General features: G+C 51.1%; 1 protein-coding gene across 9 annotated transcripts in view; it reads left to right on the top strand.

The window, feature by feature from the left end:
* Positions 1–2,888: 2,888 nt before the first annotated feature.
* The window catches only part of LOC144737649 (uncharacterized), a 31,666-nt gene continuing 14,056 nt past the window's right edge, over positions 2,889–20,498 (top strand). For 6 of the 9 annotated variants that reach the window (XM_078620426.1, XM_078620428.1, XM_078620427.1 and 3 more), the window contains exons 1-5: positions 2,889–3,051; positions 13,914–14,131; positions 14,548–14,706; positions 15,090–15,275; positions 19,855–20,259. In XM_078620426.1, coding sequence (XP_078476552.1) covers positions 14,089–14,131; positions 14,548–14,706; positions 15,090–15,275; positions 19,855–20,259 — 793 coding nt within the window. In that variant the 5' untranslated portion in view covers positions 2,889–3,051; positions 13,914–14,088. The remainder of the gene's footprint in view (positions 3,052–13,913; positions 14,132–14,547; positions 14,707–15,089; positions 15,276–19,854; positions 20,260–20,498) is intronic. The other 3 variants (XM_078620421.1, XM_078620422.1, XM_078620425.1) reach the window with 3 other exon arrangements.

Here is a 20,498-nt window from a genome sequence, read left to right as displayed (position 1 = left end):
TTCATGGCACATACAACAGGAGATAGAAACGTCTATCTTCTATCATGTATATAAATAAAGACCCTAATCTGCATACGGTGCCTATCTTATTACAGACCAATTCAGACCTGATTGGTCACACCGTGCCCCTTATACATTTCAATGTTCATCCTACAAAGCCCCATCACAAGGGAAAAATACACAGACAAACCTTTGTTGTTCCCTTTACTGAAACGGCTGTACACCGTATGGACCTGAAATCTCAATTTCCCTGTACAAGAATGCGGGGTAAAATGTATGATTCGACAGCGTTGAATCTGTGTCTCAACAAACCTCTGGGCAACTTCCCGACAAGGTAGACAGCTGCAATTTGGTACGCGGATAGATTTTAGGGCACACACAACAGGATACAAAAATATATCTTCTACGTGAAAAAATACCTCAATCTGTGTGTCCCTCTAGGGCACTTCCCGACAACGTAGACAGCTGAAATTTGTCTTCTTGGTTCTTTCGGTAAAGTCACGTAGAAGGGAAATAATAAAATAATAAAAATAAAACATAAAATCATTCTCACGACGTTTCAGCCACAACGCAAGCAGCCGTCCTCAGGTGAAGAACAGGTCTGTCGGGAAGACAGCGTCTGAATGAAACACCCCAGGCTTGGAGCGTATATTTAAGCTGGGTTGGAAGGGGAAGAGCGCCTTGACAAAATAATTTGCATATCAAGAGGACTTTACCGAAAGAACCAAGAAGATGAACCATGGCTCTGATTATAATCTATGGCATTGTCTTTGAAAATGATTGGCCAACACCATAGATGGCAGCCTTCTTTCGGGGCTATCCTCACTACCAGTGTCAGACCAGAGAATGTCAAAAGGCGTTCGGTGTTCACTGATCGTAGATTTTAAAAAAATAGAGCAAAAAATAATATCAAGTTAATTATTATATCATGTTGCGAACGTTTGCCTGGCCAAGACAGCCCTTTATGAACTAGTAGTAAATAATAACAGGAGGATGTCTCCACAACTATGGCTGTCGCCTGATGAAGCTAGTTGTAATTACTGGCAAAACGTCGTACTCGGATTGTTAATGTTTGTTTCTTTGCTCTCCAACACACCGGTGTGCTGGACTAGTATATTACATCTTCTTGGTTCTAATATTATTACTTCCCTTCTACGTGACTTTACCGAAAGAACCAAGAAGATGAATCCCTGCAGTCACGAAAGCTTTAAATCGAAATTTAGTATATTACACTATACACTACACTATAAACTACACTATACACTATTATACACTACACTATACACTACTATACACTACACTACACACTAGTGCTGTACTAGTAACGAATTGGCACGTTCTGTTTACGTGACAAACCTTACTAATTGGCTGTGTCGGGTGGTGGTGGGTTACACGATCTAACACAAAAAAGAAACCTATATTGTGGATGATGTTGGTCGCAAAAGCCTACGTGTTAAACGAGTCGTAAATAATCAACAGTTTAATGTTATTTTTTTCGTCATAATAGAGGTTTTTTGGGGTTGGATCACGTAAATATATAAAAGTGTCGTTAAACCTGCCACCACCCGACACAGCCAATTAGTAAGGTTTGTCACGTTAACAGAATGTGCCAATTCGTTACTAGTGTAGGATTTGAGAAAACACGCGTCACGCGTTGGGTTGGGATACGGACACGCGGGGGGATAGTAAGGGCAAACGGGGACACAGCCAGCTGGGCGCCATACTGTTGTTATTGTGCCAATTAAGGTGGTAAGGTAATTAAGGGAGACCTGCAGGTGTTCAGGGTAATCGAGGACGCAGGCCGGTGATTGGTCGAGAGGTGTGAGTGTCTGAGAGTGGCGCCGGGGTGTCTACAACAACAACATCGTGTGACACTGGGGGCGGGGGGGGGGCGAGTAGCGAAGCGGGAGATGACATAATTAATTGGGGCTAATTGGTTCGGGGATAAAGACAGAGAGCGTATGGAGAAACGGGAGTTGGAGTTGGTGCCTGGGACAAGAGTGTATAGTATAAGGTAGCAGTGGACAAGAGTGTATAGTATAAGATAGCAGTGGACAAAGAGAATACGGTATACGGTAGCAGTGGATAGAGAGAGTACGGATAGAGTAGCAAGGACGGAGCGAGTACAGCGTAGGGTAGAAGCGGAGTAACGGACCTTGGTGGAGAGAGAGAGCAAAGCAGCGGGGCGGAGCGAGCGAACGGAGGGACATTGAGTGAGGTTGATGGGGAGTTGTGCGTTGAAGAGTATGGAGGAACATTGAGTGATTCTGTCGGAGGAGATGTGAACTATATGCGTTAATAAAGAAACGAGAAAGACAAAGAAGCTGTCGCGTAGGTACGAGTTCTACACTAGTACAGCACTAGTGTGTAGTGTATAGTGTAGTATATAATGTAGTGTGTGTAGTGCGTAGTGTATAGCATAGTGTATAGTGTGGTGTATAGTGTAGTGTATAGTAGTGTATAGTTTACTAGTACAGCACTAGTGTGTAGTATAGTGTAGTATATAGTGTAGTGTGTGTAGTGCGTAGTGTATAGTATAGTGTAGTATATAGTGTAGTATATAGTGTAGTGTGTGTATAGCATAGTGTAGTGTATATTAGTGTATAGTGTAGTATACTAGTACAGCACACCGGTGTGTTGGAGAGCAAAGCCACATCATTTACAATCCGAGTACGCCGTTTCGCCACTAATTACAACTAGCTTCATCAGGTGGACAGCCAGATTTGTATTATGGATGATATTGGCTGCGAAAGCCTTACGTGTTTTTGAGCTTAAATAGAAGATGGGGGGGGGGGATGGGCCGCTTCCTCCTCCAAATCCTCAGCGCCGCGTCTTGGCCCGCATTTAGCCGTCCTTTGGACTTGTGTTTTTATATATATATTTTTTTATATTTTACACTTCCATCATCTTTACTCTTCGATTCTTTCGGCAATTCATCTTTATTCTTCTTTTTATTGTCACCATCATCACCACAATCGGCTCCGTCTCCCGCACGGAGGTGCCTGCAAAGCCGCTGGTGGTGGTGGTTACGGCGATGCATGGTGGTGCTACGTATGTTGCACGTGTGTTGCGTGTACGTGTGTTGTATGTTGTGTGTGGGTGTGTTGTGTGTTGTATGTTGTGTGTGGGTGTGTTGTATGATGTGTGTGGGTGTGTTGTATGATGTGTGTGGGTGTGTTGTATGATGTGTGTGGGTGTGTTGTATGTTGTGTGTGGGTGTGTTGTATGTTGTGTGTAGGTGTGTTGTATGTAGTGTGTGTATGTAGTGTGTACGTGTGGTGTGTGGGTGTGAACTTCGTACGCTGGCCAGCCCGTAGCTCGTCGAAAGTGCGTTGATGGGTGGGGGGGGATGACAACAAACGACACAACAACACCAACAACAAACGACACAACAACAATACACGACACATAGATATATCAACAACAACAGCAACAAACAGTTGTCAGTTCTCATTGTAGTGTAATGTATAGTGTAGTTTATATAGTGTAGTGTGTATAATGTAGTGTATATAGTGTAGTTTATAGTGCAGTGTATTATAGTGTGGTGTATAATAGTGTGTGTAGTGTATAGTGTAGTGTATAATATTGTAGTGTAGAGTATGTAGAGTATGTAGTGTATAGTAGTGTAGCGTATATATGTTGAAGTTCATACGCACCATAGGTACCGTGCGTAGCCAGCCTGTGCAGTAGACTCGCACTGTGTGTATGCTGTAGGGTGCCACTGTGGCTTGGGAGATGTTAACTACCTCTCCTGGTATGCAGGAGGTCGTGGGGTCGATCCCCAATCTAACGCAGCGGTGGCTATGGAGATGTTAACTACCTCTCCTAGTATGCAGGAGGTCGTGGGTTCCATACGGAACCTAATGCCACGGTTCAGTTTCATTTCAGTTTCATGTGTAGGGGTCTTACGGAGGAGATATGTGTAGAGGTGATGTGTATGGGATCGTACGAGAAACTAGCACAGTGGGCGGGGCTTCGTGAGCACACGGGAGGGTGCTCGCAACGACGTCCGCACAGGGCCCACCCCAGCGGGGAGGGGTTCGAGATATAAGGGGATGAGCCGGAGGGCTCGGGGCAGAATATGTTGGTAACTCTTGAAGATTGAAGACTGCCTAGTGAGAGCCCTGGTCTCCCCTGGAACGCCGCCCTTGTAAGGGCCGCGCAGGACCGAGCCAGCGGCGGGGCCCCGTGAATCAGAGCTAGGACTCTGGGACTCCGGGTGCCGTAGCCCGACTCACCAGTGTCGGGCCAGACAGCCTCCCCTAGCCCAGTAATTGGAGGATTAAGAGGCAGGTTAGGATAGATAGCCGTGTGTTCCCAGCTATCCAGGTGAGGGGGCCGTTACCCCCTCCAGTATTACGTGTCCCCTGTGCTTACTGTAAATAAACATCAGTGTGCCTCAACCCCGGGTGTCGACCTGTATTCGACGGTACTACATCTGGCGTCAGAAGTAAACAACAACGAACATGGACACGCGCCGAACAGCTCGGGCCGGGGTGCAGGAGGCGGAGGACACCACGGGAAGTGCGGTACCAGAGACGGCTGATGGGGGCAACGAGCAGCCGGGACCGAATGCATCATTACCGGGGCATCGGGAGGAAGGGGAGTCGCTGTCCGACGGACTTCGGCTGGCGCACGCGAGGTTGGCGGAGCTGCTGTATGCTGCTGCCGCCACACTCGAGACCATCACTCGGCTGGGGGCTGCTGGACCACCGCGGGGCGAGGACGGCCGACGGCCGTTGCGCCTTCCCGCCATTTCTACCGACGGCACTTTTGAAAGTCCCGCCATCGCCGCAGCAGCTGCCGAGGGCGTGGCCAACCTCAACCTGGGGTCCGACATCGGCTCCGCTGGGGCTGCCGCGTCACCTCCTTCGGACGGAGCGTCACTATCTGCGCGACAGGCGATTACATCTGTCGTTCGTGCAGACGCTCAGCCGAGTTGCGGGGACAGCAAAGTGCGGGCCTCCACGGCGGTCGCTGCGCTACACCAAAGGCTGCCCCCGCTGAAGGAGTTTGTGGCTGAGGAGGGCGACTGGGGGGGGGGGGATTCCAGCGGCGTTTCCTCGCGCATCAAGAGATGGCGGGGTGGTCAGATGCCGAAGCCCTCTGCGCGCTACCGGCGCTCCTTGACGGCGACGCCCTCGCCGCTCTTACGTCCGCACCGAGGGACAAGCGCTCTACTCTTCAGATGGCGCTGCAATTGCTGGCTGCGGTCTACGGACCTTCGGCGGAGTGTAGGCAGCGATTCTACGATCGCCAGCGGGGTGCGAAGGAGTCGCCCCTCGCCTACCGTACGAGCCTTCTGGCGCTGGCAAAGACGGCCTTCCCTCGCATGGATGACCAAGGCGCGGACGCCATGGTCACCGAGAAGATCCTTCTGCTGGCGGACGACCTGGACGTCGCTATCGTCGCGCAGGAGGACGCAGAGATGGGTTCCCTCCAAGCGGCGAGGCACCTCCACGCTAACCTCCTGTCGCAGCGAAGGAAGGCCAGCAGGGCAGCGGCCGGGCGTACGGTGGCTGCCATCACCCCACCGACGGAGGAGGTCTACGCCGCCGACTTCCGACAGCAGCAGCGGATGGGAGTACGGGCGGACCGGGATGGGTCGGCCCGCTCCGACCGCCCGTCTTCACCACCTGCGCTCCCGCGCTGCTATAACTGCGGCATCCGGGGCCACGTCGCCTCGTGGTGCCGCTCCCCTCGACAGCGGGGGACGACGCCTCGCCGGGACGCCGGCCCTCCTCCTCCTCCCAAGCTCCACCGACATGACCCGGCGAGTCGCGGCACCCCACATGTTTGGCCAAAGCACACACCCGTTACACATGTACACACCGCAACGAACGGGGGGCCAACATTGCACACCGTGGGGCCAACACGAACCACTATGGGGACCCAAATCGAACCCGCCCAGTGGTCCGTGTTGGCCCATCGCGTTCTGGCTGCGCCGTCGGGGTCGTCGGCCGTAGTAGGGTATATTGACGGGGTCGAAGTGCGTATCCTCGTCGATACAGGAGCGTCGGCGACCATCATTTCGGAACTAATATACAACATTCTCCCTGTCCAAAGTCGTCCCTTGCTACCGGTTAATGTCCCATTCTACGCTGCTAACGGGGGCTCATTGGGTATCATGGGTCAGATTCGCGCGCAAATTTCGATCGGTGATATTAAATTGTCCGGCCCTATTTTCGTTTCCTCCTCGCTGGCGGTTCCGTGCCTGCTGGGGACGGATTTCTTGGGCAAAATGCCGATTCGGATTATGATTAATCAGGGTTGCATTGAACTCCCGTCGGGACGACGGATGGCGTTTTTGCCTTCCCCTACTACGGATCGGTCGGCGTTCGCGACGGTACCCGCGTTTGTAGTTCAAACGGTTCGCGTGCCGCCGGGGGCACAAATGTTGGTGCCCCTAAAGTTTCGTAGGCCCTTCGCTAAGGGTGTTGGGGACCAGGGTGTCCTGCTGGGGCCATCTAGGGCTGGGGTTAGCGGGCCGCATTTGATTCCCGCTCAGACCATCGTAAGGGGGGACAGGGACCCCTTCATCGCGGTCCTCAATGTGGGGTCGCAGGCCGTGGTAATTCCCCAAGGGACCGTGCTTGCTCACGCAACGCCGGTGCCCTGTGAGGAGTCTGTCACAAATCACGTGCGCGCTGCCACTCTGCCGACTCCACATTCGGACACCGATGAAAGGTGGCTTGAGGCGCTTTGTGCGGGATCGACGGACCTGTCGGATGTAGAGCGTCAAAAACTTAGGACACTATTGCGCGAATTTGCCGATGTGTTTAGTCAAAACAAATTCGATCTGGGCTGCACCCATTTGCTGCGTCACCATATTGATACTGGTGACAGCGCGCCCATACGCCAAAATCCCTTCCGGCTGAGTCCCGCCGAGAAGGACCATGTCAAATCGGCTGTTGATGACATGTTAGCCGCCGATATCATTTCTCCCTCTACCAGCCCGTGGGGAGCACCGATCGTTCTGGTAAAGAAACAGGATGGATCGTTGCGGTTTTGCGTCGATTTTCGCCGCCTCAACAAAATTTCCGTTGCTGACGCATACCCGCTTCCCCGTATTGATGAATCGCTCGACGCCTTGGCGGGGGCGCGATTCTTCTCCACATTGGATTTGCTTTCGGGATTCTGGCAGCTTCCTCTGGACGATGAATCTAAGCCTAAAACCGCATTCCGTACACCACTTGGTCTCTTCCAATTTAACCGGTTGCCGATGGGATTACACTCGGCGCCGGCGACTTTCCAGCGATTGATGGAATTGGTTTTGGCTGGATTGCAGTGGGATTCGTGTTTAATCTATTTGGACGACGTTATCGTCTTTAGCAGAACATTTAACGAGCATCTCCAGAGGTTGCGGGCCGTTTTCCTCAAAATGCGGGCTGCTAATTTGAAATTTAAACCCCAAAAGTGTCATTTGTTGCGCGAATCGGTACGTTATTTGGGGCACATCGTAGGACGCTCGGGTATTGCTACCGATCCCGCCAAAACGCAGTGCGTCAGCTCCTGGCCGACTCCCACCTCGGTGGGGGAGGTCAGGAGTTTTGTTGGTTTTGCGTCATACTACCGACGCTTTGTCGCGGACTTTGCCACCATTGCTAAGCCCCTGCACGCTTTGACGTCAAAGGGGGTCCGCTTCCATTGGGGACAGGAGGAGGAGGCTGCGTTCCGCTCACTTCGGGACGCTCTGGTTAATGCCCCTCCCCTGGTTTATCCCGATTTTTCAAAACCCTTTGTGCTCGATACCGACGCGAGCAACACGGGTATTGGGGGCGTGCTGTCCCAGGTGGTTGAGGGCGTGGAACGGGTGGTCGCGTACGGTAGCCGAGTGTTGTCTCCAGCGGAGCAACAATATTGTGTCACGCGTCGGGAACTGCTGGCAATTGTCTACTTCATCCAGCAGTACCGGCCATATCTGTACGGACAGTGTTTCACCGTCCGTACAGACCATGCGGTGCTACAGTACGCCCTGCGAGTCCAACAACCATCGGGACAATTGTCTCGATGGCTGGAGGTTCTCCAGGATTTTGATTTTCAGACCACGTACCGTAAGGGCGTTCGCCACACCAACGCGGACGCCCTGTCACGCATGCCGACCACCCCCGAATGCGCATGCCTCCTGGGGTCGGGTCGGTGCAGGCATCCTGCTGAATTGCCTGTTCCGGTCTTGGCGGCTGCTGACGACGCAGCATCAATGACTCATTCCATCGCACAACAGGGTTCTGATTCCCTGTTGGGGTTGCCTGCTACGGAATGGGGTCGGTTGCAAATGGAAGATACTTCCCTCCTTGCGTGGCGCCGCCGCGTCAGGGACCGGGGGCGGGGGAGGGGTGATGCCGACGCATGGGAAATGCTCGGTGGGTTGTTAATGCATTGGGACGGGAAATTCCATCGACACCGGCTGGTGGGCCCTTCGGGGTTACGGGGTAGGGTGGTGTGGGCCGCTCACGAGCGCCTCCTCCACCTGGGTACCCAAAAGACCCTGGCCTTGCTTCAACTTGATTTCTTTTGGCCGGGCATGACGAGGGATGTCGGGGATCTATTAGGATCGTGCCCTAGGTGTGCACAGCGAAAACCACCAGCGAAGGAGTCGAACCCGCCCCTGCAATCTATCAGGGTTTCCCGGGTGAACGAACTCGTCGCGCTGGATATTCTAGGACCGTTCCCCGCCACCCCCAGGGGAAATAGGTATTTGCTAACCGGTGTTGAATATTTCACGCGCTGGCCTATGGCCTGGCCCCTGGCCAACCAGTCGGCAGCAGCCATCGTGGAGGCCTTTGTCCAGGGATATGTCCTTGACAAAGGTGCTCCCGAGCGGCTGCTGACCGACCAGGGTAGAAATTTTTCAGGCAAATTGCTCAAACAGGTCTGTGAGATCCTTGGCACTAAAAAGATTCGCACCTCTCCATATCACCCACAAACCGACGGGATGGTCGAGCGGTTGCATCGTACCATCACGTCGATGTTGTCGCAGCACGTTTCTGACTCACAGACAGATTGGGATTTGAAAATTCAGGGGGTCCTGTCAGCATACCGGTTGGCCCCCCATGCTGCGACGGGATTTTCCCCCTTTTTCCTTATGTATGGCCGCGAACCGGAGCCACCTGTTCAGGCCCAGCTGCAGATCCCGGTGCCGCAGGGAAAAACTCAATTGGCCGAACATGTTAAATTCAACCTGGAAAAATTGACGGAGGCGCGGGATGCTGCCATGCAGAGGGCTAATGAGCGCCTCAGAATGGGTCACGCGCATGTGCTACAGTGGAAGCCGGGGGACAGGGCATGGTTGCACTGTCCCCAGGTACCGCTCGCGTCCTCCTCTAAACTGCTGCGACCATGGCGGGGTCCCGTCGAGGTGGTTGAGGTCCTGAGACCTCAGTGCGTGCGCATTCAATGGGGGAGGCGCCGATGGTTTGTACACCCCTCCAGGCTAAAACCCTTCGTTGCGGTGCGAGATCCCACTACACACGCGCGTGGCCAAACGTGGGGGGGCGTCCGACTCAGAGAGGTCTTCTCCGTTGCTCTCGCCTAACGTGCTGCCGGCTGTCCCACCCCCAGGTGCACCGGGAGTGACGGGCTCACGCCCGACGACCCCCACAGGGGATGCTGAGGGTCTTGCGACGTCAGCAACAGACTCACTCGGTGATGAACACCTGCCGGCCGACGACCTGCCGGCCGGGCCTGTCCCGTGTGACGGGCCTGCGGCGAGGACGCGCGCAAAAATGCGAAAACTCTTGTGAAAAAAAATAGAAGGAAAAAAAAATTTAAAAAAATTTTGGTTTCTCTTTTCCGGTGTACATTCGCATGTTGTGCTCACGGTGTGGGGCGTCCGTGCTGTGTTCCCGGCACGTTGCATTGTACGATTGTTGGGCGTGCTGTGTGTGTTCTGTGTGTTCTGTGTGTGCTGGGGGGGTTCCAGGAAAAGAAACACGTGTATATACGCTCGTCCTACGGATTTCGTATTTATTCGGGGGGGGTTCGTCGGGTTATTTTTCCTTCCTGTTGTTCTTCTCGTTGCGTTATTGTTGAAAAAAAATGAGGCACACGCTGGGGGGATGGAGATGGTTTACACTTTTAATGTCAATGTTGCAGCCGGGACGGCTGCGAGCTGTACAGGGGGGGGTGATGTAGGGGTCTTACGGAGGAGATATGTGTAGAGGTGATATGTATGGGATCGTACGAGAAACTAGCACAGTGGGCGGGGCTTCGTGAGCACACGGGAGGGTGCTCGCAACGACGTCCGCACAGGGCCCACCCCAGCGGGGAGGGGTTCGAGATATAAGGGGATGAGCCGGAGGGCTCGGGGCAGAATATGTTGGTAACTCTTGAAGATTGAAGACTGCCTAGTGAGAGCCCTGGTCTCCCCTGGAACGCCGCCCTTGTAAGGGCCGCGCAGGACCGAGCCAGCGGCGGGGCCCCGTGAATCAGAGCTAGGACTCTGGGACTCCGGGTGCCGTAGCCCGACTCACCAGTGTCGGGCCAGACAGCCTCCCCTAGCCCAGTAATTGGAGGATTAAGAGGCAGGTTAGGATAGATAGCCGTGTGTTCCCAGCTATCCGGGTGAGGGGGCCGTTACCCCCTCCAGTATTACGTGTCCCCTGTGCTTACTGTAAATAAACATCAGTGTGCCTCAATCCCGGGTGTCGACCTGTATTCGACGGTACTACACATGTATTAGGTATAGCTCTGTGAGCCATGTGCAACAAACAAAAACATGAACAAAGAACATCTTAAAGTGACTACACGCAACAGGAAAAAACATCAAAATCTTCCAGAAAAAGCACCGCATATCAATGCTGTGTACAAAAATCCCAGTGGGATACAAGTCAAACAATAACCATAAGACAATTTAGAGTAAAGTTTTCAGGCTAACTCTGAAACTTCAACAAAAAAACATGGCTAAACCAAAACGTTTTCAAAATCACCAAAATAAACCTATACAGGTAGTCCTCTACTTACGATGGAGATGCGTTACGACGACCCCATCGTAAGTCGAAGATGGCCTAGCCTACCCAGGAGTCTTAAAGAATGATAATAATTTAGCAAAACAGAGCAATTTACAGTACCGTACTGTATAAACTATATACTGTATGTATTTATTAATTACAATACTGTATTGCACAGTAAAATGTAAAGTAAAAAAATAAGGTAAATTCTTAGCCGACCTACATGAGCTGCAATTTAATAGAAAGGCGGGAGATGCGTACATCCTGGCAGCGTCCCAACGTGCAGTATCGTACCTCGTACGCTGCTGCGTTTGCCTGCCGCGCAAAATTTAAAATATTTAACAATTTTGTCGTATCGCCATCGAAAGATCGAAATATCGTAGGTCGGACCATCATAACTCGGGGACTATCTGTAAAAGCAATGTAAAAATTTAACAATAAACGATATACATAACATGTACGATAAAATTTTGCAGCCATAGCTGGCAGCATGAGTCACTCCATAACCCCAGGAGTATCAGTAGGAGTATAAAAAATGTTCAATGCACCTTTAAAGATCAGCACACGATAATACAAACTCAAGATCATACTTTGTAGCGGTCATTCGGAGTGATACTTTTGATTTCAGGCCACTCTGAATAGCAGTGGCAGCTAGGGGTGTACAGCTCCTCTAGAGCAGTTTTGAGTGAAGATCTCAAAGGTAATGATCCAAGTTGCAATTTATTGGCGATAGCATTCCAGATCCTGGGGGCATCAATAGCAAAGGCCCTTCCTCCTGTATTTGTATGACATGAAGGAATGTGATGCTGGTACATGAGCGAAGACCTTGGGTCACATTTGTTCTTCGAAACAGTGAGGAGATCCAGCAGGGAGTCTGCTGATTTTTTTGTGGCTGGGAGATGTTAACTACCTCTCCTAGTATGCAGGAGGTCGTGGATTCGATCCCGAACCTGAAGCCTGCTGTATGTTTGGAGTCTGCGTCTCTCCCCATGGTCGCGTGGATTTTTCTCCGGATCCTCTGGATTTTCCCCTCCACATTTAGAGAGTTATTTGGCTGCTGCTGCTATAAATTTCCACACGACGATGATATCAGTCCACTTTGTTGGGCTGACATTTGTGGTGGTCAGGGTCGCTTTTGAAAACAATAACAGCATAGCTCTGTGGGTATTACCTGGTGAAATAAAAAATAGTTTCGTTTTAATATAGGTATCGATAGGTATGGGTTATTTTGGGTCTCTACGCTTCTAATATGAGTATGGCTCTCTATAGCTTTATATGACTATGGTCTCTATGGTCCTATATGAGTGGGTTTCTAATGGGTCTATATGAGTGGGTATCTATGGTTCTATGAGTATGAGTCTCAATAGTTCTGTATGGGTTTCTATGGGTCTTTATGAGTATGGGTCTCTAATGAGTGTTGCATTAAATTGGCAGCTATCCATTTCCACACGATGATGATATATGAGTATGGGTCTATGGTTCTATATGAGTATGGGTCTATCTGGTTCTACATGAGTAATGGTCTCTAATGAGTGTAGCATCAATGTGGGTCCTATATATTTCCACATGATGATGATGACAGCCCACTTCGTTGGGCTATCACTTGTGATGGCCAGGTCACTTCTAAAAAGATCTACACTCTCAGTGGGGCCTTACCTGGTCACATAAACATCGTTAATAGTTCAATCGAGATTTGAAGTTTTCGTGACTGTAGGGATCCATACTCTTTGGTTCTTTCGGTAAAGTCACGTAGGTAGAAAATTTATTTAATTTATTTTATTTTATACCTACGTGACTTTACCGAAAGAACCAAAGAATATAGTTAATAGTTGAAGAGATTCGTTTGTGATGGCCAGACCACATCTGACGAAGAGCTACACAGCTCAGAGGGGCCTTACCTGGTCACGTTAACATAGTTAATATAATGAGCCAAGAATGTGTGTCCCCCGCGTGACGTCACTCCACATGAGCCCCCCCCCCCGCGTGACGTCACTCCACATGAGGTCCACCCCCCTTCATTAATATTCATGATTGGGTGGATTTTTACACTAACGCAGAGGAAGGTCGAGATTAATCAAATTATTTATTACGCAAAGTCGCTTCAAATATGACGACATTTCTTTACAGAAAATTTTTATACGCAGCACAGTGCTACATCCGTGCGTGATGTCACTGCAAAAGAGGCCCCCCCCCCTTTATTAATATTTATGCCTGCGTGGAATTTTACATTAACGCACAAGGAGGTCGCGCACTCCACATGCCGCACCATTCCCCTCATTAATAATCATGAGCGGGTGACGTCACTCCACATGCACCCCTCCACAATAACCATTAGCGTGTGACGTCACTCCACATGGGGCAAACCCCCCCCCCCTCATTAATAATCATGAGCTGAACAATTTTTCTATTGAATATTTCAGATTTACTGCAATATACACCCGTCCTTGGACAGGCAAAAAAAGCTAGTAGTTAATAGTTGAAGAGTTTAGTTTGTGATGGCCAGGTCACTTCTGAAGATCTACACTCTCAGTAGGGCCTTACCTGGTCACATAAACATGGTTACGATGACGACGATGAAGCCCACTTCATCGGGCTATCGTTACGAGCGATGGCCGGAGTTCGCTTTCCGAAGAACAAAGAGTGACTACGCAGCTCAGCCGGGGGTGGGGGGCTCACTGCTGGTGGGACAAAAATAAATCAACGGTTTTGAATCGAAATAAGGCCATGAGCGGGGAGAGAGAAGGAGCTGGGAAGCAGCGGTCTCCACATTGATGAATCTGCACAACTTTATTTTGACTTTTTGTTCACATTTTTTTGACTTTCTTTTTACCTTTTTAACCTTTTTAAACTTTCTTTTTTAAAAATAGACTTTTTTCTTATTTTACTTTCTTTAGACTTGTGTTTACTTTTCTTTTTTTAACTTTTTTAGAATTAACTTTTTTGAAACTTTTTTTTCTCCAAAAGATCTCTATCCAGTCGACGGCGACCACGATGGCCGGCGTCTTGAGTTCACGGGAGCCGAGGTGAACAAGGAAGCTGCTCGACCACCATCATCGTGTGAAGAGGAGGAGTAGGAAGAGTCTCCATCGCCATCGCCGTCCGGTGGCGCGGAGCTGCAGGAGACCGCGAGGGCCGTGAGATGTCGCACAGAGGGGACACACGGAGCGGAGACGCTGCTGGGGGTGAGGACTCCATAGACTCAGCACTGCCATAGACTCAACACTGCCATAGACTCAGCACTGCCCATAGACTCAGCACTGCCATAGACTCAGCACTGCCATAGACTCAGCACTGCTACCCATAGACTCAGCACTGCCACCATAGACTCAGCACTGCCACCATAGACTCAGCACTGCCACCATAGACTCAGCACTGCCATAGACTCAACACTGCCATAGACTCAGCACTGCCATTGACTTAGCACTGCCCCCAGACTCAACACTGCCCACAAACTCAACACTGCGCCATAGACTTAACACTGCGTACACAGAAGCCACGTGGTTTACTGGAGGCTTGATTTGGTCTACAGCGAGAGAGATCATCATCCGCAGCAGCAGCCTGAGTCTCTCTCTGCTGTGCTGAATTTCACTCCGCGCAGGTGATGTTGAGCAGGAGCAGAAAGAGGAGGTGGAGGAGGAGGTGGCCGCCGTTCGTCCAACGGAGCCGTCGGTGAGCGGAGGAGATGTCGAGAGGCGCTGGAGTGAGACGTGCGTGCAGGTGAAGGTGGAGAGACAGGAGGAGGACGACGACGACAAGAGTGAGTGCTTAAGTCTCTGGATCTCTGTGGGACTCTGAGAATGAGTCTTTGTGGGTCTTTTATGGTTGTATATAAGTCTCTGAATCTCTGTGGGTCTCGATGAGAATGGGTCTGTAGTTCTCTATGTTTCTATATGAGTATGGGTCTCTATGGGTCTGCATGAATATGGGTGTCGATGGTTCGGTATGAGCATGGGTCTCTGGTTCTATATGAGTAGATCTCTATGGTTCTTTACAAGTACGGGTCTCTATGAGTTAGTATTACTTACTAAAACAGTAAGTAATAGTAACAGCACTTGCCCCAACAGACTGTTTGAGCTAGATAGGGAGGGGGACCCCCTTTAATTGTGTGCGTGCGTGCGTGTGTGTGTGCGTGCGCGCAAGGCTATGGTGGCGTTCCGGTTCCGGTCGTGCCCTCACCCTCGTCCCCTTGCTCGTCCCGTCGCCATCGTTCCGGGCCATGGCCCAGGCAAGGGACAGGCGGCTGCCTTGACCACGCCTGGGGTCGCGATGCCGCCGGTTCGCCAGAGACTGCCGCTGTGGGGATGTCATGGGTCTGTGGCATCGCAGGTGACTCTAAGCTAAATCTTTATTTTCATTTTTTTTTACCAGGTAAGGCCTCACTTAGTTGTGTAGTTCTTCATCAGAAGCAGCCTGGCCATCATAAACTAAACTCTTAAACTATTAACGATGTTTACGTGACCAGGTAAGGCCCCACTGAGCTGTGTAGCTCTTCGTCAGAAGTGACCTGGCCATCACAAGTGATAGCCCAACAAAGTGGGCTGATATCATCATCATCATCGTGTGGAAATGTATAGCAGCACGTTGATTCTACACTCATTAGAGACCCATACTCCTATAGATCCAGAGAGACCCATACTCATATAGAACCATATAGAACCATAGACCCATACTTCTATAGAACCAGAGACCCACAGTTTGCGCGTCTCTCTCGCCCCGTGGTCACGTGGATTTTTCTTTGGGTCCTACGGTTTTCCCTCCACATTTAGAATGAACGTCACGCGTTTAGAGTTTTTGGCTGCTGCCATGAATTTAAACGTGATGGCGATAAGCCCACTTCTTTGAGCTATCATTTGTGGTCAGGTTGCTTCTGAAAAATACGCTAATACCTCGGTGGACTTTTCCTGCTTACCTTCCCTATACCCTGCACTCCTATCGTGTTTTTAATATAATTTGTTGCTGTAACTTTCTGACCCGCGTACCCCTACTGGACGTCTGTGAAAAATATCCAGATCAGCTCAATAACAACGGTAGGAGGCTGCCAGATTTTTCTGCAGCCCATCTGCTTCTAATTACCAACACGCTGTTCCATCATTGACGCATCCACACAACATCATGGATGCATGCCGGGTCCAAGCACGAACATCTGCTGCTAGTGACGGAACAGCGGATGGGGGCCCATGTCCTTGACACCAGGACCTACCGTGGACCTGATTTGCCCTCTGACCATCGGCTTGTCATCTGTAAGATGCACCTGCTATTCTTCCACTCTGGTGGTGGGTGTACATCAAGGACCCCATTCAAACCCACAGTGGCATGGTCTCAGCGAGCTGATGAAAGTTGCAAGAATTTCATCATCGCTTGCAGCTGGGGTTGGCATCGTTCCACCCCCTTCCTCCTGATGACAAGGGAATGAGCGAGGGTTAGGACTGTGGCTCATGCAACTGCAATGGCTGCTTTGGGAATGCAGCCCAGACTTTCCCTGGCTGATGGAGGAGAACAAGCGACAGGTCCACTCCCACGATCTACAGCATCCCACGTTGGTGAATGAGGAGGCGTACCGCAGCCTTCGCTCAGAGGTTCGGAGAGCCGTGCGGCACTGCCAGGATGAGTGGTGGTTGCGAGTTGCTAAGGAGATGGAATTTGCCTCAAATGCCCATGATCACATATCACTCTTTAATCTCATCAAAAATGTAATTTGCAGTGCCACACAGAAACGTGATCTTATCTCTGACCCGCTGGAACAGGTTTGCAGGTTTGCTGAACATTTATGTGAGATCTTGGGGGAGCAGAAATCCCTCAGCCCAGAAAACATCATGGGGCAAAAGGGGGATGACCCTGCTGAGGCTGCTGTCCCTCAAATATTGGAAGTAGTCACCACCTGTGAGTGGCTGGCTGAGGTACCATCTGTTGAGGAAGTATGGAAGTTGATCCAGAGTCTGCGACCAGGAAAAGTGCCGGGCAGAGATGATCCCCCAATCGATCTGATGAGGGAGGGTGGAGTTTGTGTGTAGACTGCCCTATATGACATAATGACTGTATGGATCACTGGACGGGTTCCGCAGGATTGGAAGGATGCCCTGGTGGTCCCCCTCTTGAAGAAGAAGGGGGACCACACAGACTGGAACAACTACAGGGGCATCTCCCTCCTCATTGTGCCGGGAAAGATCCTGGCAAGGATTATTCAACATCGCCTTGCCAAGGATGCAGAGGAGAGGCTTGCGGAGCCCCAATGTGGTTTTAGACCAGGGCGGTCATGCACGGATGCCGTATTGTCTGTCCATCTGCTACAGCAGAACTGTAGGGAATTCCAAAAAGACCTACATCTTTGCTTTATTGACCTCTGGCTCCTACATTATTTAACATATTTTTTGACCATGTAGTTCAAGAAGTTTTCCATGGCTGTACCAGTAGGAATCTCCATCTGGTACAGATACAATGGAAGGTTGATCGATGCTTGGGTGCAGTCAAGGGATGGCTCCCTATTGATCAACCATTTTATGTATGCTGATGATCTGGAGATTGCTGCTCACTCAGAGAAGGAGTTGGAGACGCTGCTGCTGAATCTGGAGCGTGCCATCAAGAGGTGGGGCCTTACCATCAGCCCCACAAAAACTAAGCACCTGCCTGGGTATTTTGTATCATTGAGCACTCCATCCCCTCAACCCCTATTAGTGGGGGAGTTGTGGAGAGAGTAGAAAAGTTTCTGTATCAGGGTGGTGTGCTTATGACCAGCACCGGTTTGACATCAGAAGTCTCACTCCGAATTCGTCGAGCGGCATTGTCTTTTCATCGGCTGCGTAACACGGTGTAGCTCCACGCAAAGCTTCAAGTCTTCTCGACCACGGTCAATCCCTCCCTTCTCTATGTTTGTGAAACGTGGACCCCCTTAATGGAACATATATGCCAGTTAGAGATATGCTGGCTGTCCTGCCTATGATCAGTCTTGGGTTTAACCAGGCTGCATTGTGTGAGGAGCTCACGAATCCTTGAAAGATCTGGGCACAGTCCCATTGGTGGAATGATGTGGCACGAGAGGATGTAGAGCTGATTGGACCTGCCAATGACTGTTACCTGCAGTATCAAGATCGGCCTCTGCGGAGGAGGCTCGTGAAGGATGATACTGGGCAGTTGGAGGTAGTGGCTCTCCATTAACAACGGAGGGCAGAGAAGCGACGCTCACAACAATGAACGCAGCGCCGGGTGGCTTAAACACAGCAAGTTGGCACACTAGAGGGCACAGGTGGTGCATCGGCCAGTCATCTGTCAACTCATGGCACCTGGGTCTGTCCCGTATCCTCCTGCCAGCGGGCATTCAAGACTTCACGTGGCCTTAACGTGCACATAGCCTGGCACAAGTGCTGTGGTTACGTCACCGCCACTTAGTGGCGAATAGGCGGTTGTTGTTGCTCATCGGATTACTACAGTATAAAAACCATTTTGATTCTGATCCTGGGTGATTTGACAGCAGGCTTCTTAGCCCCTTTTAGCATGCCCAGGATGTCTACAAGTTGCAGGGTGGGTGGTGTCTGGTTCGCGGCTGAATCTCGGAATGTGGGAGCGGCTCAACATTAATTTTATTGCAGTGAGGCATAGTAGTGGCAGCAGCGCCATTGTGTTTCATAAAGAGGTCGTTACTCACCACAGAGAACTGTAGCGGCATGACCATCGCCACTCTCTATGGTAGCTGGCGCCACAAACTCTACCGTGCCACAGACTGTACCGCACCAAAAACTGTACCGCTTCACAGACTGTACCGCGCCACAGACTGTACCGCGCCACAAACTGTACCGCTCAACAAACTGTACCGCTCGACAAACTGTACCGCGCCACAAACTGTACCGCTCCACAAACTGTACCACTCCACAAACTGTACCGCTCCACAAACTGTACCGCGCCACAAACTGTACCGCTCCACAAACTGTAGCGCTCCACAAACTGTAGCGCTCCACAAACTGTACCGCTCCACAAACTGTACCGCGCCACAAACTGTACCGCTCCACAAACTGTACCGCTCCACAAACTGTACCGCTCCACAAACTGTACCGTACCACAAACTGTACCGCGCCACAAACTGTACCGTGCCACAAACTGTACCGCTCCACAAATTGTACCGTGCCACAAACTGTACCGCGCCACAAACTGTACCATGCCACAAACTGTACCGCGCCACAGATGCCACACTGCAGCACACACAACCATCCTGCGCCTTGTGGGGGTGAGCCTCGGTTCCGATGAATGTTATTTTGTTTTACCTTTTCTTCCATTTTGTTTTGATGACTTACACATACGTTATCGGAACGGGAAAGGGTTGAAAGACTGGAAGTTGTGATTCAAGAGGGGAAGGTTTGACTTTCAACGTCAACATTTTCAGGCAAGGTTTTTTGCGGAAATATTAAACGTAACGATGCTACTGCCGCTCCTGCTGCTGCCTGTATCTCTGATCGTCATTCTTCATGAGCAGCATCAGTTCCCCATGTTTGTTAAGTATGTTTGTGTTGTGCTCAAACGTACATGTATAATCATCGTCATCATGTATGTCCGTACGTGTGAACTTCTCTTTCATACCACCATGTGTAGCCATCCATGCTAATCGGAGGTGTCATGGGGGGGGGGGCGGGGGTGGGGGTTAGGACAAAAGACAACACCAAGAAGCAGTTCTAAAGAAATGAGTTTGTGGCTTCCGAATATCGACGACCGCAGAAGAAGTGCATCGGAAAGCGCCGCGCGGTGCGGTGACCATCTTTGTTCGACGACAAACTCCTCCCCCCCCCCCCTGGGGGGGGGGGAGGAGTTTGTGCGCTCGATGACGACGGCGGTGATTTTTCCTCTCCTCGATGAGACCGGCGTCGTCATCTCCATGGTCATCTCCATCATCTCTCCTCCCCCCCTCCTACCCCCGTCGCAGCTCGAGGGACCTTCGACGTTCGCATCAAAGAGGAGGACGTCAAAGCGGAGCGAAAGGACGAAATTGTCGACGATCAAACCGGCTCCTACGACGACGGAGGAGGAAGAGCGGGGGGAGGTGGAAAGGGAGGAGGCGCGATCAAGAGCGAGGAACTGCACGTCGTCCCACGACGCCACGATCTTCGCATCGTAAAGGTGGACACGCACGCCGGCGCCGGATGGGAGGTGGTTCTCAGTCGTCGCATGGCGGCCATCGGCTCTGATAATGAAGGAGGAGCAGGAGGAGGTCCCAGCGTGAAGCCCGCAGAGCTGTGGGGCTCGCGGCGGTGGGCAGAACGACCGGCGGCTTCGGTGGATGTGGCGGAGATCGAGGTGGAGGTGGAGGAGGACGACAATGATGATAAAGGTGAGGTTGGGGGGAAGGGGAGGGAGGGGGGGAGGGACACGGAGGAAGGACACGGAGGAGGGAGGGAGGGGCGGGAGGGAGGGAGGAAGGGAGATGGAGAGGAAGGGAGGGAGGGAGCCACCAGCCCTGCTCTGTCTAGTGTCTATCCCTCTAGTCTCTGTGTAATGTAGGAACTTGGCGGGAGACGACCTTACGGGTAGCACACTCTTTATTTAACACCAACTTATATTACACGGGTG

The sequence above is a fragment of the Lampetra planeri genome, chromosome 72 (assembly GCF_965212315.1).
Source record: "Lampetra planeri chromosome 72, kcLamPlan1.2.h2, whole genome shotgun sequence".
Taxonomy (NCBI): Eukaryota; Metazoa; Chordata; class Hyperoartia; order Petromyzontiformes; family Petromyzontidae; genus Lampetra; species Lampetra planeri.
This window is presented reverse-complemented; position numbering and strand designations above follow the sequence as displayed.